The sequence below is a fragment of the Magnolia sinica genome, chromosome 7, assembly GCF_029962835.1.
Source record: "Magnolia sinica isolate HGM2019 chromosome 7, MsV1, whole genome shotgun sequence".
Classification (NCBI taxonomy): domain Eukaryota; kingdom Viridiplantae; phylum Streptophyta; class Magnoliopsida; order Magnoliales; family Magnoliaceae; genus Magnolia; species Magnolia sinica.
In genome coordinates, this window is record NC_080579.1 from 87,860,548 (window position 1) to 87,877,546 (window position 16,999).

The following is a 16,999-nucleotide window of genomic DNA, read 5'->3' on the forward strand; positions in this document are numbered from 1 at the left end:
AAATACACAGAAAAGCAAAGGAGAATCATTTTTTCCTCAAAGCCTTCATTGTTTTATCTTTGTTTACACCTACAAGGAGGATTTTCAGGGTTTTTTTGGTAAAGGAGCATAACCACAAATGTACCTAAGTCACAAAACATCATCACCACAAATCCACTAATATAATCTTCGAGTACAATGTTGAAAGAAAAATACATGATATAACAAAACTCCAAAAGATCGGGCACATGCTCCTGCCTCAATGCTGCTACGGTCTAGCATAATCTGCACGTAATGAACGTGCGTAAGCTTACTACGAAGCTTAGAGAGTGTTTGCGTGTATGCGCAATGCATGTGCCAATCATACAAATGTTAGAGTAAGCGGAAATGATGGAAGACTAAACTGGCAAGTTCATAAATGATGTTAGCCATACTAAGGCTATGCAATGCAAGGCCTATGCGGCTGAATGTCATATGCTAGAGATGCAATGCAAACATGCTGATCCTCAACTAGTCCACATATCAACACAAGGACCCAAGGAGATCAATAGTAGACAGTTTCCGGGACGCACATATCATAGTGGGCCTAAGAAAGTTTCAACAATGGGATTTTGTTTCCCTCAATGCAGTCCACTCGGGGCTCAAATCTGTCTCCTTTTTTTGCCCATAATCTAAAATGATCTATAGAAAATGTGGACGGTTTGGATCTAATATATAAATCAAAATGGGGCCCACGAGTGTGGCACCCCCTCCACGTCTGAATGGTTTTGACATGGAGTGCTCCAGCCCACCATCCCTTCTGGTGTGGTCCACGTGATGATTGAATTAGCCTCATTTTGGGGCTCAACGACCAAATTAACATGCTAAAATGGATGGACGACATGGATGGAACATATACATTATGGAGGGGCTCACGAGTCGAGCCACCCCATTTGCTTTCCTGGTTAGCCAGGCGTTGGGAGTAGCAGAGTCCAGGGACGCTATTTGCACACCATCGGCAACTGTTGAACCCCTTTATATATATATATATATTGTGACGCCTCGTCACTTTTGCACATGTGGGCGGGTCCTAAGGGCCTGGGCGAGCTACCAGTGGTTAACAAGCTACTGTGCTGGCAGGCTACTGTGTACGCGGTGGGGGTTGAACTTGTCCCACATCGGAAGAGTCGTAGGAAGTTGTGGTGGTTATATGTGGGGTTCGCACCTTAAGGATACAACGCGTTTTGGGGGCAACCCCGAGAACAAAGCCGTGAGCCCTCTGGGCAAAGCGGACAATATTGTGTCCTTGGGTGGGTCGTTTCATATGGTATTAGAGCCGAGGACAGCTCTGCCTTCGGTGGGGGATATTGTGACGCCTCGTCACTGTTGCACATGTGGGCGGGCACACGTGGGCGGACGCTGATGTGGGCGGGCCTAAGGGCCTGGGTGAGCTACCAGTGGTTGGCAGGCTACTGTGCTGGCAGGCTACTTTGTACGCAGTGGGGGTTGAACTTGTCCCACATGAGAAGAGTCGTAGGAAGTTGTGGTGGTTATATGTGGGGTTCGTACCTTAAGGATACAACGCGTTTTGGGGGCAACCCTGAGAACAAAGCCGTGAGCCCTCTGGGCAAAGCGGACAATATTGTGTCCTTGGGTGGGTCGTTTCATATATATATATATATATTATTTTTTATCCGTTTTATTTATATGTGGGGCACATGTGAGAAATCCAAACCATCGATCAAGTTGGCAAACTCATGGTGGGCGATGGGGCTTTGGATCAAATTGATTTTGATGCACTTCCCACCATTCGAATCTACATAAACCTACCAACATTGTTGGATTGAAAGTAAATATCACGGTGGGCCATACTAGATGGTTCATGCTGTGATAGCGTGCGGGGCAAGCTCTCCAACAACATGACCCACTTATGGGCCCTACAACATCATAATCTTAGGAGAAATAAGGAAAAGAGAAACAAATGAAAAAAATGGCAAGGGAAGGATCCGGCCATCAGGGTGGGCCCCCGCTACTATGGGGTCCACCGTACAATTTATACATAATCAAGGTGGGTCCCACCCTTGTGGGCCCACCAAAATGGAAAAATCATAAAAAAAGGGAGGGTTTTGACCCTCCCATGCACTCACTTCGAAGGATGGACGGTTGAATTAGCTCGGATCGGCGATTGGACGGTCCACCAAGCTCCTCTCCGCAAACCTTCTTTAATCACTCTTTTCTCTTCTCTCTCTTAATCTCTCTTGATCCTTCCTAATCCCCTCACAAGCTCCCTCTTTCTTAATCTCTTCCTAATCTTTCTTTCTTTTCTCTCTTTCTCTCTTAATCTCTCCCTAATCTCTCTAATCTCTTCTCTTAAAATTTCAGAAATTTCTAAGTGTAGCAAAAGTATGAGTGCAAGAGAGCTCCTACTCTTATATAGGGAATTGGAGATTGAGGTAACAAGATGATGTGACAAGTTTATGGGGTGTCATTGGTGCTAAAAATGAGGTGGAAGGTGGTGTATGTTATAGGTAGTGGTTGAATGAGGTGGATGGTGTTAAGCATGCATTGGCCAAGGTGGAAGAAATCCAGGCATACATTGGCTAGTGGATGGATAAGGATTGTGGGTTGTAGCCTTGTAGGTGATGTATTATGTATGATGAGGTGGAGTAGTTCAATTAGTTGTTTGAAATGATGTGGCACAAAACAAGACATGCATTGGATGCATGTGTAGGATGAGGTGGACGTGGGCCATGATTAATTTTTAAGGCATGGGGAGAGGACTAATGATGGATTTTGGGGTAGAACCCATTTGTATCTTATAGTGCATTGCCTCATATGGGCTAGATATTCATTTATCATGTAGTGATTGTCCCATCTTATGATGGATGACTTGATTGATGGGTTAATTGATTGGGCAACCTTGGGATTTGTGCAAGTGGGGCCCGCGTGCATTACGCGACCCACCTCAGATTGTGCCATAATTGCAACTTCTAATATAGGAATCGTAATGGGACGTGCCGCATGACGTTAGAATCGTAGTGCCCGCGCTGTCGCTAGGGTACAAGTATCGGGGTATCGCAGTACAAAAATAAGGTAACGATCAAAACTTGTCGATCTAGTCCACCGGGAACATGCCGTTGTCGAAGTAGAAGTGTACGGAAGGTCTTGCGAGGTTACGGGTTTTACAATCTTGTCAATCAAAACTATGTCGTCTGTAAACAACAAACACTTTGGGTTCTCTTCTTGCAAATGCGTCGTTAATTCGTCCACCACCAATGCAGAAAGATACGAGCTTAATGTCAACACTAATCAGGAACTCCTTCTCTCCACTGGTAGTCCTCACATTTGTTATTGCTCCCTCATACATATCCTTAATCACCTTTAATCATGTCAATATCTCCTATTGAAACTCCTTTCTAGACACCCACTTGATTAACTCATTAGGTACTGTAACATAAGCTTTCTTGAAGTCAATAAAGACCATGTGGAGATTGTTGTAAAACAGATGTCTTCAATCTTGGTTCACCGCACTGCTCGACCAGTCGAGGGACTGGCTTGATTAGTTGAAGCCTGTTCGATTCGAAGTCCAACGATGATGTATTTGAGATTTTCGGGTCCTTCGACTAGTCGAGGGACAGGCTCGACTAGTCGAAGCCTAGGCTCGACCAGTCGAAGGTTACGCAGATGATGCGCGGATTCTGCACGAATTGCATAAATTTGAGGCGGTTTCAAAGAGGTGCGTAAGTGGAGTTTCCTAAACTATAAATAGGGGTCCATAGGGTCTTTCTAAGTAACGCTACGGTTTTCTAAAGGGATTTTAAGGGTTCCTAAAAGGGTTTTAAGGTTTCTAAAGGGTGTAGCAAGGGTGAGATTCGAGGTTGTTCAAATTGGGTAAATCTTTTCTCTTTGTAATTTCTATTTTCATAGTGGAATTCTGTCGCTTTGTGCCATGATTTTTTCCCAAAAGGGTTTTCCATGTTAAATCTTTGTGTTCTCTTGTGTTTGCTTGGTGCTCTTGGATTGCTATCCTGGATCCATATCTATGTGATTCCGCAGCACAAATCCCCAACAGAGATCCTTCCTAGTCTCCCTATATTTTTCCATCAAATTTTATGTTGGAAAATAGCTTTAATGGTAGACCTCCCTAGCATGCAACCAAACTGATTTTCTGATACATTCATTTCATGCCTTAATGTTTTTCAATCATTCTTTCCCGAAGTTTCATAGTTTGGCTCATAAGTTCAATCCCACGATAGTGCAACTCTGTATGTCTCCTTCATTCTTATAAATAGGTACCACGGTACATTTTCTCCATTTGTCTACCATTTTTAATTTTTATTTTTATCTTACAATCTTATTGAATAACTTTATATACCAAAATAATCCAATAACTCCCATACACTTTCAAACACCTATTGGTTTACCATCTAGTCTGAGGACCTTTCTTGTTTTCATCTGTCTCAAAGCTTCGTTCACTTATGATATTCTAATCCTAAGAAAGTATGTATGGACTTCGACATCATTTGAGTATATGATTCCTTCTATCCCTATGATGTCAGAGTGATTGTCATTTAACAAGTTCTGAAATTAGCTTCCCCACTTTTCATTGATCTCATTATCCCAGGGCCAGTACCCTCTGGCTATTGCTCTTAATGTATCTAACATGATTTTGGTTGTTTTTTCTATGGTTCTTTCTTTTGGATGGTAAGAATTTCCTTGATATTTTATTTACCTTGGTCTTATTAACATCATGAAACATGCTTTTAATAGTTTTTTAATGTTCTCATGCTTTGACAGTGGAGTTGTTATAGCTGAAGGCATTTTGGACAATGATCATCATTTTGAAAAGAATGGTATTTTCCAGTAGCTTATATCCCATTTTCTACAATATAATGAATTTTTTTACCACACATTTTGACCTATTGTGCAAATCAAGTTGATATCAAAGACTTGATTCAAATGAGATTGTGTTTGATACAAATCAAGAAAGTATATTTCATGACTTGTAAAATGGTGGTATGTCGTAACATTTTTTTCTTGACTAGAGTACAAAATTCGTTGATTCATCATGAAGCCAACATTTATTATCTGCTCTTGTAGCTGCTAAAACTTCTACACTGTTGTCAGTGTTCGTATGAAGAATGGTTCCTCTAGAACATTATTGATAATGCAGGTTGGATCATTGGGTCAGTGTTCAAAATACCTTCGATAATATCAATATTATCAGCCAATATTTTCTGTATCGCAGGTTAGCAATACGAATACTGGGTGAAAGGCAAAATATATCCGTATCGCAGGTTATCCAAAAATATTTTGCTTGTGCCAGTTTTGGATGCACTGTCTACTGCTCCAAGTGAAATATACTATTCTTAATGCTCTAGTTTGAAACACTTTTATTGCAACAATATTGATTATTTACAGGAAAAGTACATTGCACTAATGCAAATTCAATACAAGATCATGTACTTCATGATAGATTTATATAATATTAGGTAGTGTCCTTTATAAAATAATATTTAGTTTTTTGATGACAAATATCCAAATAAGAATGTTTTCTGATGTGTGAATCTTAAATATTCATGGAAGCCAATATTTAATGAATATTCTTTGACGTATGGAAAAGTGTACCTGTCTGGTGCACTGTGCAGATTGAAACCTATTATCTTCTCCCACATAAATCAGAAGCCACTCAACCTTCTGATGATGTGGGCCATTCATCCAAACCAGATAAAAAATTACCCAAATGGGACAGGCTTTGCTGTCTGATTGTGGACTTTTTCCCTTAGGATGTGGACTGTTGCCTTCTTCACTATCCATTTGCTAGTGATCAATCAGACTGACAAGAATGTCATGATTAGTGAGATTTTTGGGTGTGGCTCATCCACAGTGGGACCTTCAAATGAACAGCCAGACCACAGGAATCTTGTTCCATGCCTTCAGTTTTATGTGTTCACAACAGAAGTAGTATGCATCCAGTGCACTTTTTTTTTTTTGAAGGGAAACAATATTAAAGCAAAAAGAGCAAAACAAGAGAGAAAAAAACCGGAGGAGAGGATGGTGACAGACCATCCGACTCCCAAAATACAAGGACTAAAATAAAATAATCCACATATTCAAAATGTCATCTCTATTACATCTCACAAATGGATTGGACCCCACAGCCCAAGAAATGACTCTACCCTTGGCCTTTGGAAAAACCACTTCCTGATCCTTGGACTTGTTCTTGAAAGTATGGTTGTTGCATTCCTTCCGAGCAACAATGGACCTTCCAGCAAGGAAAGCCTCCAAAGAGCACGTATCGTCCTGCAATGCACCTCCTATTCCAAGCAGAGAAAAGGTCATCAACTAACTTGGCATCACCTATGGCAAACCAAAAGTCTTCAACACAAGGGCCCAAAGCTGGAGGCAAACCCGGAATGTGAAAGGAGTTGGTCGAAAATTTCCTCATCTCGAAGACACATGATGCAACCATTTGTGATCCTTACATTTGTTTTCCTCAAAATTTTGATGGTTAGGATCTTCCTCTTGCAACAAGCCATCCAAAAGCTACTGCTCTTGGAGTGCCTGCAAAATGCCAAATCAGACTAGACAAATATCTGGGTCCAAAAGGGAATGACTCTTGAGGAAGTGATAAAAGATTTCACTGAAAAACAGCTGAACACATCTGACTTTTGTCTCCACTTATCAACAATGGAAGGAGAGAAGCACATGTTCCTGATGGGTTCCTGTAAGGCAATGAACTCCTCAAACTCATCATCTCTAATTTTCTTCAGAAACTTGGGGACCAAACCACCCTGCCGCTGTCCAACAAGATGCACCATGACAGTGTTGCATGTTGACTAGATGTTAAGTTGTAAACCTTGGATAGTTGTGAGTAAAAGTGGAGTTGACACACCAAATACCTTCCCAATTTTATTCTTGACATGTTGCCAACCTCCAAAACCATCCCTTTCCTAAAGTCCCCAAAGCTTACAACAACAACCCTCTAAATGCTCAAGGCCCTATATAGAGATGGGCTTTGATGTGAACCATCCTCTTTCCTACATCTCATACTTGCTAATGATGACATGTTTCCAAAGATAGTTCTCCTTTGGCCCAAATCTCCAATGCCATTTGCCAAGCAAGGCATGATTCATCGTCTTCAAATCTTTGATATATACTCTCCTGGCTTCACGAGATATATACATCTTGCTCCATCCCACTAGGTGGAATTTCTTCTTCTCCTCTTTGCCTTGTCCAAAAAAGTATCTTTGGAGCTACTCAATGCTATTGACGAGACTTGCTGGATGTTGGAAGACACAAATTAGGTAGGCATGTTTGGCAAGGCTACTTTGAGATGGGTTATTCATCCACCCAGGTGATATTTCTACAAAAATATGAAATGTTGAGATCTTGAAATCAAGTTTTGATTTAATTCCAAGTGGGTCTCATTGTGAGATTCCATCATCTTAAATAGATTATAGAATGCTATACATGATATATATCGACCCATAATTTTGGGTGATTACAATCCTTAATTTAAGGGATAATGAAGGAGAATAATTCTATTCCTAAAATAGACAACCTAACTATAGTACATGATTGAATGGGACAATGAAGGAGAATAATGATATTCCTAAAATAGACAACCTAAGTCTAGTACATGATTGAATGGGATCCATGTTTTGAGAGTGTGGTACCTTAATTGACACCCCCCTTAAATTGATGCCGGAGAATCAAACAACATCAATTTGGACATGAGGAATTGATGGCGTGGTCGAGGCAGTCCTTTCGTGAAAATATCAACGATTTGAAGGTTGGTGGAGACATGAGGGAGGTTGATGACCTGACGCTCATATTCATCACGAATGAAGTGAAAATCAACTTCGATGTGTTTTGTGTGCTCATGAAACACTGGATTCTGTGTAATTTTAACGGTGCTGGTATTATCAACATGGAGAGGTGTAGGATGAGGTTGAGCAAAGCCTAAATCAGCTAGAAGTCCACGAAGCCAAATGATTTCAGAATAAACGGAGGACATAGCTCGATACTGTGCTTTTGTAGAAGATTTTGATACCCGATCATGTGATGCAGGACAATTAACCACTTGCTCTAAAAGCTCAAACTGATAAAGCATGACGAATTAATCCCTTTATCTCATAGCCCAGGCCCCACATCGCATGAGTTAGGACCTTGGTTGGAGCCCCCTCGTGGGCCTCACATCACATTGGTACCGCCTCACACGAGCCACCCGCCTCACACAGGCCGCCCACCCCAAGTGTGCCCCTGCATCCAAGGTGTCCCGTATCGGTATTGGTTGGCGTAACGGTGCCCTCCGAAACCGATATGGATACGGGGGCGTAATGGCGATATGGGGGTGTAACAGCCCATAACGGCGCAAAATTTTTTTTTTTCCCAAAAAAATATGGATTAAATCCGGAATATTCTAAGCATTCCAAATATGCATTCATTTGTAAATTGGAACATGTTTATGGTGGTGTAATAGTCCACTCTTTGGTGAGAAGTTGTATCGGACTGTCTGATTAATTTTTTAACCAGGTAACTTGAATTTGACTACAAAATTCATATATTTAATTTTCTAAATATGTAATTTATATACTTACCTACTTGATATCATTTCTCCCAATAGTTCTTTAAAAAAATGAAATTAAATTCAGGTAGATGCCGTTGCCAATTTGGAGCCGACTTGGAGGACCAATCTATGCTCCAAATCAGCTTCAAATTCATGCAATTTATTGTCAGTATCCCACTTATGAATTGGTGGACATTTATTGGATAGTGAATCATGAAAAAAATCAAAAGGCCCTATTTTAAAAAATAAAAGTCCACAAATTAACAATTAAAACTATTCAAACAATTTGATTTTGGCATTGTAGTTATATACTTAACTACTTGATATCATTTCTCCCAATAGTTCTTTAAAAAAATGAAATTAAATTCAGGTAGATGCCGTTGCCAATTTGGAGCCGACTTGGAGGACCAATCTATGCTCCAAATCAGTTTCAAATTCATGCAATTTATTGTCAGTATCTCACTTATGAATTGGTGGACATTTATTGGATAGTGAATCATGAAAAAAATCAAAAGGCCCTATTTTAAAAAATAAAAGTGCACAAATTAACAATTAAAACTATTCAAACAATTTGATTTTGGCATTGTGAGTTAGCAATTGTAGTCCATAATTTAATTGCTAAATTTTAAGTTAATATATGTCTCGTGTACAAATTTTTAAGGCTCGAATTAGGCGGGACTCGGATTGTGAAGTGTAGCACACTTGTCAAAGTTTTTTGGGCCCCACCCGTGATGAATGTGTTATATCCATACCGTCCATCCATTTTGCCAAATAATTTTAGGGCATGAGCCCAAAAATGAGGCACATCCAAAGCTTAGGTGGACTGCACCATAAGAAACAACAATAATTAAATGTTCACCATTAAAAATTTACTGGGGGCTACAAAAGTTTTAGATCAAGCTGACATGTGTGTTTTCCCTTCATTCACGTTAGTGTGACCCAATTAATTGGTTAGATTGAAAATAAACATTACAGTGGACCTCAAGAAAATTTTAACGGTGAGCATTCTATAACCACTATTTCCTATGGTGTGGTCCACCTGAGATTTAGATATGACTAATTTTTTGGATCCTGACCTAAAATGACGTGGCAAAATGGATGGATGACATGGATGAAATATATACATCATGGTGGGGCCCACTCGGGTCTGATCAGATTGGATGGAAAATAAACATTACCGTGGGCCCTACAAATTGTTTAATAGTGAAAATCATTATCTCCGCTGCTATTTTTGGTGTGATCTAGATGATCTCTGGATATAATTCATTTTTTGGGTAGTGCTCTAAAATGATCTCTGAAAATAGATGAATGGTGTAGATGTAATAAATACATCACCATGGAGCCCATATAACTTTGATCTCCTTTGAACCGTTCGTACAACTAGGAGCTCGAGGAGTGTTAGCGCTCGTCTTAGCGTGACACGTACCTATAGCATGTGGTGCATGGTACTCCTGCAAATGAAAAAAAAAGGGAGAGAGGGAAATCGAAAAGAAAAAAGAGGGAAAGAAGAGAGAAAAGAAAAAAGAGGGAGAGAGAGAGAGAGAGAGAGAGAGAGAGAGAGAGAGAGAGAGAGAGAGAGAGAAGAGGAAGAAGAAGAAGAACAGGATGCAGGCTGAGGCCGTAGCCGCATTTGCTGAAGAAGAAGAAGAAGAAGAAGAAAGAGAAGAAGAAGAAAGAGAAGAAGAAGAAGAAAAGAAAGGAAAAAAGGTAAGGTGTTTTTTTTTTTTTGTTCAAGGACCCGTAACGGCCGTTATGGCCCGTAACGACCCCGTAACGGCCGTTACGGCTACAGAATTCCGTAATGGCCGTTTCGACCCCGTATCACGTAATAGGTCCCATCGTTAACGTTACGTATCGGCCGTTACGGTCGGTAACGGACAATACGTAACCGATTTGGGATACCCTGCCTGCATCCCACAAGCAACCCCACTTGAGCCTGATGTGAAAATGCTCCTGCATTAATCACCCCCGTTGAGGAGTCTCGAACACGAGTCCTCCTGCTCTGATACCACTTTGATGCAGGACAATTAACTAACATTTCATTCATAACCAAAGATTTTACAAGAGAGCTTTCGGGCGGACCTATCAACAAAAGACGATAGACCCACCTATCGTGAGACGAGAAAGACAGGCACCAAAGAAAATTTATCCCTCCCTCAAATTACCCAATCCTACCCTATCCAGAAATAAGACACCTCTGGTGATACAGGGGAGGCTGCCTGAGAAGCGAAAAAAGTACTAGACTGGCTGTCGCTACCCCTCCGAGCAAGTTTATCGGCTACCGCATTTGCCTCCATGGGGTATGGGCGATAGAAAAAATCCATAACACCCATGAGCGCCGCTATCCTGGCCCGCCAGTAGCACATGGATCACGTGGGCGCCAAATTCGTGGAGATTGTCCTTACAACAGATTTGAAGTCGCTTGCGACTTCCACCTTGGAGAAACCCAGCTCGGCGCAACGAGAGAGGCCTTCCCAAATCGCCCAAATCTTTGCACGAGAATTGGAATCGATGCCATAGCCTAAAGAGAAGGTGAACAGGAAGTTGCCCTCACTACCTCCATAAACGCCTCCACCCCTTGAGGGCCCCAAATTCCCAAGCGACGAGCCATCGATGTTAATTTTAACCCAGCCCCTCTTAGGTCTAATCCATTTGACAACTTGGATTCTCTTCAGATGCAACGTTGCCCCATCAATTCCCAAGTCTGTGAAGGCTGAGGAAGAGGCACGATTTACCACCTTAGGAAGTGGAAGGGATGGGCCGAGTGTAGAGATCCAGTGGTGGATCGAAGCAATCACCTTGGTTGCGCTAATCAAAGAGCTGTCGAAACAAGCGATGTTTCTAGATTTCCAGATCTCTCAGAAAATGAGCGTTGGAGTGAGGCCTCTCAAGATATGCAGACAATCAGATGGGGCAACCACCATCCACCACCTGGCTGCTCTGCCCACAACTGTTTCCTGGGCCGTCGAAGATAGGTTGAGTAGGGGTTGGAAATGGTCCCACACCACCGTAGCTATGCCTCCCGAAGAGAAAACATGGTTGATCGTCTCCGCATGGGGCGGTAGTGGAGGAGGGCAGCAATCACTTTTGGAGGCCATGTGGATACCTTTAGCTTGAGTTCTGTCGTCCACCGAGTGAGGAGCGAGATTTTTGGAGGAAGCTTTAGGTGCCAAACCCATTTGGACCACATTTTCTTATCCCCTGCTAATCTAGTAATCTGCCAAGCTGATCTGATATGAAATTCCCCGGACAAGGAGGGAACCCAAACTTGTTTGTCCTCCTCGATAGAGGTGCAAGTCCCCGCATCCATGATGTGGTCTAGCACCACTTGTGGGAGAAGGAGATGAGCCCCCTCTGGATCTCGCCAGCTGCTGGGCCCTAATGAAGTCTTGAACGAGCTGGATCGGCATAGGAGAAGATTGCAGTTTCCTGTCTGAAAGGGGTCCTAATCCAGACCAGTAATCTTCCTAGAAGTTGCACTCACCTCGGTCAACAATCCATCGAGATTGGGCAGCAATAGCCGGGAAGTATTTGCATATTTGTTTCCACATTGGCGACGCATAGGCAGCCAAGCTCGAACCTCCTGATGAGTGGAGATCAATGTGGTATTTTCCCTTGACAAAAACTGCCTAACAGCTGGACAATTAACCTCTTGCTCTAAAAGCTCGAACTGATAGAGCATGGTGAATTAATCCCTTTATCTCATAGCCCAGGTCCCACATCGCATGGGTTAGAAACTCGGTCGAACCCCCCTTGTGGGCCCCACATTACATGGGTACCACTTCACACGGGCTGCCCACCCCGAGTGTGCCCCTGCATCCCACATGCAACCCCACTTGAGCTCGGTGTGAAAATGCCCTTGCATTATCATGTTTCTTACATTATCATGCACCGGCCAGTTGTTGAGTGATGCATGTTAAGGCAACCAACCCAATCAGCATCAGAGTATGCATGTAGGGTAAGATCATTAGCTGTGGGAAAGTATAAACCCCTTTGGGTTGTGCCAAGAAGGTATCGAATGAGGCGTTTGACTGCTTCTAAGTAAAGATGCCGATGAGCACTCATAAATTGACTCAACAAGTTGACAGCATAAGATATATCAGGTCTTGTGATAGTTAAAAAAATTAAACTTCCAACAAGTTGCTGATATAAGATAGGATCAGGGAGACTGTCATCTTTGCTCAACTTGACATTTAATTCAAGAGGTGTGTTAACTATAGTAGAATGTTGAAGATTGGCAAGTTCAGGGAGATCTTAAGTATATTTGTGTTAAGTATATTTGTGTTGATGGAGAAACAATCCTCTAGAAGATTGATGAACCTCCAATCCAAGGAAGTAAGTGAGTGGACCCAAATCCTTCGTATGAAATGATGCATGGAGGGAAGCTTGAAGACGCTTTATCATGTTGGAATCAGTACCAATGATGAGAATATCATCTGCGTAGACAAGGAGAGCAGTAAGGCCAATAGAAGTTTGATGAAGGAACAAAGATGCATCATGAGTACTCTGAGTAAAATCAATGTCACAAAGAGAGCTTTTGAATTTCTAAAATAAAGCACGCGGAGCTTGTTTGAGACCATAAAGGGAACGCTGCAATCGACATACAGTATGGCGAGAAGTAGAGTGTACTCCTTGGGGTAAACGCGTATAGACCTCTTGCTAAGGTCACCATGAAGAAAAGTGTTTTTGACATCCATCTGGTTTAGCGGCCAGGATTGTGATGCAACAATGATGAGAATAATACAAACTATATTCATTTTTGCCACTGGTGTAAATGTTTCTTCATAGTCAATCCCGTATTCCTGTCGATTTCCTAAAGCCATAAGACGAGGATTATATCGGTCCAAAGATCCATCAGGTTTGAGTTTAATAGAATAAACCCACTTGCATCCAATCAGTTTGATAAATGTGAGATCTTGTACAATATCCCGGTGTGATTCTTTTCAAGAGTCTGTAATTCATCCTGCATGGCCTATCTCCAACATTCATGTTACACAGCCTGCGAGGAGTGAGGAATAGAAGTAGAAGACAATGTAGCCATCAAGGTAGTATGGGTAAAACTATATTGGTCAGGGGACTTAGACAATCGTAAGGAGCAACACAAATAGGGAGGTTGACTTGGGTCAGATGCAGGCAAGAGATCTTGAGGGACCTATCCTATAGTTATGTCTTTCCTCTGCCTTTGATACACAAAATTAGGGTTAAACCAAGTAAATGTTGTTTCATTGGAAAAGCCAGGCGATGAGACAATAGACAGAATCAGGAGGCTCAGGATGTAGTTAAAAAAATACTGATTCTAAAAGAAAAACAACATTTCTAGAAATTCGGATATGACAAATTCGAAGATAATAGCAAATGAATCCTTTCTGGTGGGGTGCATATCCAAGATGCACATTTGGAATACTGAGCAGTGAGTTTGGTGCGTTCAGAAGAAGGTAAATGAACAAAATAGACAACCAAAAGTACGAAGATGATCATATGATGGGGGTGTGTTATACAGGTGGAAATGTGGGGTTTGATTGTTGATGGAGGGCAACCAATTTATAAGATGAACAACAGTTGTAAGTGCCTCAGACAAAAAATAGGGACGAATGGAAGATGCAAGCAAAAGAGACCGAGTTACATCAAGAACATGTCTATTTTTTCTTTCGGAGACACCATTTTGTTGAGGGGTATATGGACATGTCGTTGTCAGATTATCCCCTTTCGTTGCAAAAAAGTTTGAAATTCTGCTAAAACATATTCCCCCTGAGAGTCCGAACGGAGAATTTTAATGTAGGTAGAAAATTGATTTTTGACATTGGCTAAAAACATCTGAAACACATGAAAAACTTCGGACTTTGAATGAAAGAAGTAAACCCAAGTGAAACGACTAAAATAATCAATAAAGGTCACAAAATACTTGTAATGGGCGTGAGAGATAACAAGAGCAATTCACCATACATCACTATGTATTAAATCAAAACATCTTGAACTTAATGTAGTAGATGTAGGAAATGTAAGGGTCTTTTCCTAAACTTACAAGTACTACAATCAAAAGAAACACAAATTTTCACATTAACAGATTTATTCGTCAATCTAGAATTGAACAACATTGATAAAGTTTTGGAATTTGGATGTCCAAGCCTATTGTGCTACAGTTGGCAATTATTTTGAACAGAAAAACAAAACAAATCATTTATTGGTTTATGATGAAGAAGTGCAGAAAGGTAAAGGGAAAAGAGACGTCTACATTTAGGGCCCTTCGCGATCACGTTCCTCGACATCCGATCCTGTATCACACAACCCAAAGGTGAAAATAAGATATTGCAATTATTGTCAACAAGTTGGCCAACAAAAAGTAAATTGGTGGTCAAGTGAGGGGAGAGAAACATTTGTCAATGGGACTAAGCCAGGAACATCACCAATTGCAGTAATTGGAAGACTATCTCCATCTGCAATCTGAACTTGGAGATTGCCAGTGTATTTTTTGACATTGGGAAGATTTTCAAATGTGAATATCTTGTGATTCGATACTCTAGAATCAAGATACCAAATAGATGGAGGTTTTTTAGTTTTACCTGAGACACCAAGTACAAAAAAAGACATTTAAAATCATTTGCTGGACCATTTCGGGGGTCAGAGAAGCAGACGGGCTAGGTTGTGTACTAGATGAAGAACAGGCAGTAGTCGAAGCAGATGAAATCGCAGGTTATAGAACAGATACAACAATTGTTGCAGTATAGGCACGAGGAAATTGATTTGGAGTAGTCCGATTCTGAGGTCGTTTACAACATTTAGTAATGATATTACCGGTTCCTTTGCAGTAGGTACAAAATTTCTGTTGACACTGGGAGGCATAATGACCGAATTTTTTACAACTATAACCAATGTTCAAACAATTGGTATCGCTACAAGTTTCACTGGCCAGGGATATGGAAACAATATCGATATCGCCGATAATATCGCTAATAACCGAAAATGTGGGTAAACATGGGAAAAACGATGGAATTTTTAGTGAAACTTCAGGAGATGTTAAAATGTACATATTTGCATATTTAGGAATTAAAAAAATGTAAAAAAAAATGCTTACATAAAAAATTTCCATTTAATGGGGCCTTTAAAGCATGTGTTGTTGTAACTTGTAAGAAATCAGTTCAACCATCCCATTTGGCCTATTTAACCATCCAAACATCCATCGATATTGCAAAATATCAACAACACGTGATATTTCACCAAGAAATCATCAACAATTGGAAAGGATACTGGAGATTGTGGTCTCAATATCGCACATGTTACAGTATCGATAATATCAAAATATTATCAATATTATCAATGACAAATTGAACACTACATACAACCATGTGCCCATGAAAAAAAATGAAATATATATATATTTTTTTTCTAATAAACAAAATTTTAATGATATCAATTTGTTGGCGATATTATTGAAATATTATCAATTCACTTATGATAGTAGCATAACTTAGAATCTATAGTAAAAAAATATTGGTGATACATTGGCGATATTAATGCATTGGTAATACAAGTGATACCTAGAATTTACATAGTTGAAAATATTGGCGATTACATTAGCGATATTGATATGTTGGCGATACTTAGTGATGCATTGCTAATACCTAGAATTTTTTATACTACCAATGTTATCGGTATCGCTACCAGTGTTATCAGTATCGCTGAGCTGGAGATAAAGATAATATCGAAGATATTTCGATAATATCGGAGATAATTTGAACACTGACTGTAACATGGCACGGGACTCATATCACAAGGAGAAGGTTTTCCTTGAGCAGCGTAAGCAACATCAAAAATACCATATGTAGTTTTCTGTTCCAAATGTACTTTCGTCAATTGCCATTGTTCCTCACGAAGAAGTTCATTCATGCATTCATCTAAGGATGGAGTTGGAACCCTACTCATTAGATTAGACCAAACAGTCTCATATTCAGAACGTAGTTTCATAAAAAATTGGTCCTGGTGACTAGTTGCTTGAAGTCCTTGTATTTCAGCTAGAGCGGTGTTAGATATATTAGCATTTTTAATCTCATCATATTCAGCCCATAAAGAAAGAAAGCTTGAATAATATTCTTGAATGGACAACGTTCCTTGATGATATTGAGCAATGTCAAATTCTACTTGGAATTGACATGCAGAATTTCCTTGATGATATACCTTTTTAAAAAATTCTCACATCCTTAGTAGTTTTGTAGGGTTTGAGATGCAAAATGAATTGAGGATCTACTGATCTAAGAATCTAGGATTTGATTTTCACATCTTGAGTATGCTAGGAGGATATCTTTTTCTCATCCTCTGTAGGCAGCGGATCAGATCTGGAGACATGCCCCCACAATTCCTTGCCTTAATCGAACCAAAAATGTCATGCCCCGAAATTTGAGTGCAGAGTGTGCACCCTTAGAGCTGAGTTTTAGTTCGTAACTCGTACACAAAGTGTACTAACTTAATTCCTTA

General features: G+C 40.5%; 1 protein-coding gene across 1 annotated transcript in view; it reads left to right on the forward strand.

Annotated features, from left to right (window-relative positions):
* Positions 1-16,999, forward strand: part of LOC131251626 (sodium/hydrogen exchanger 8-like) — a 177,469-nt gene that overhangs the window by 65,299 nt on the left and 95,171 nt on the right. Inside the window, exon 11 of the mRNA XM_058252463.1 lies at positions 4,756-4,811. Coding sequence (XP_058108446.1) covers positions 4,756-4,811 — 56 coding nt within the window. The remainder of the gene's footprint in view (positions 1-4,755; positions 4,812-16,999) is intronic.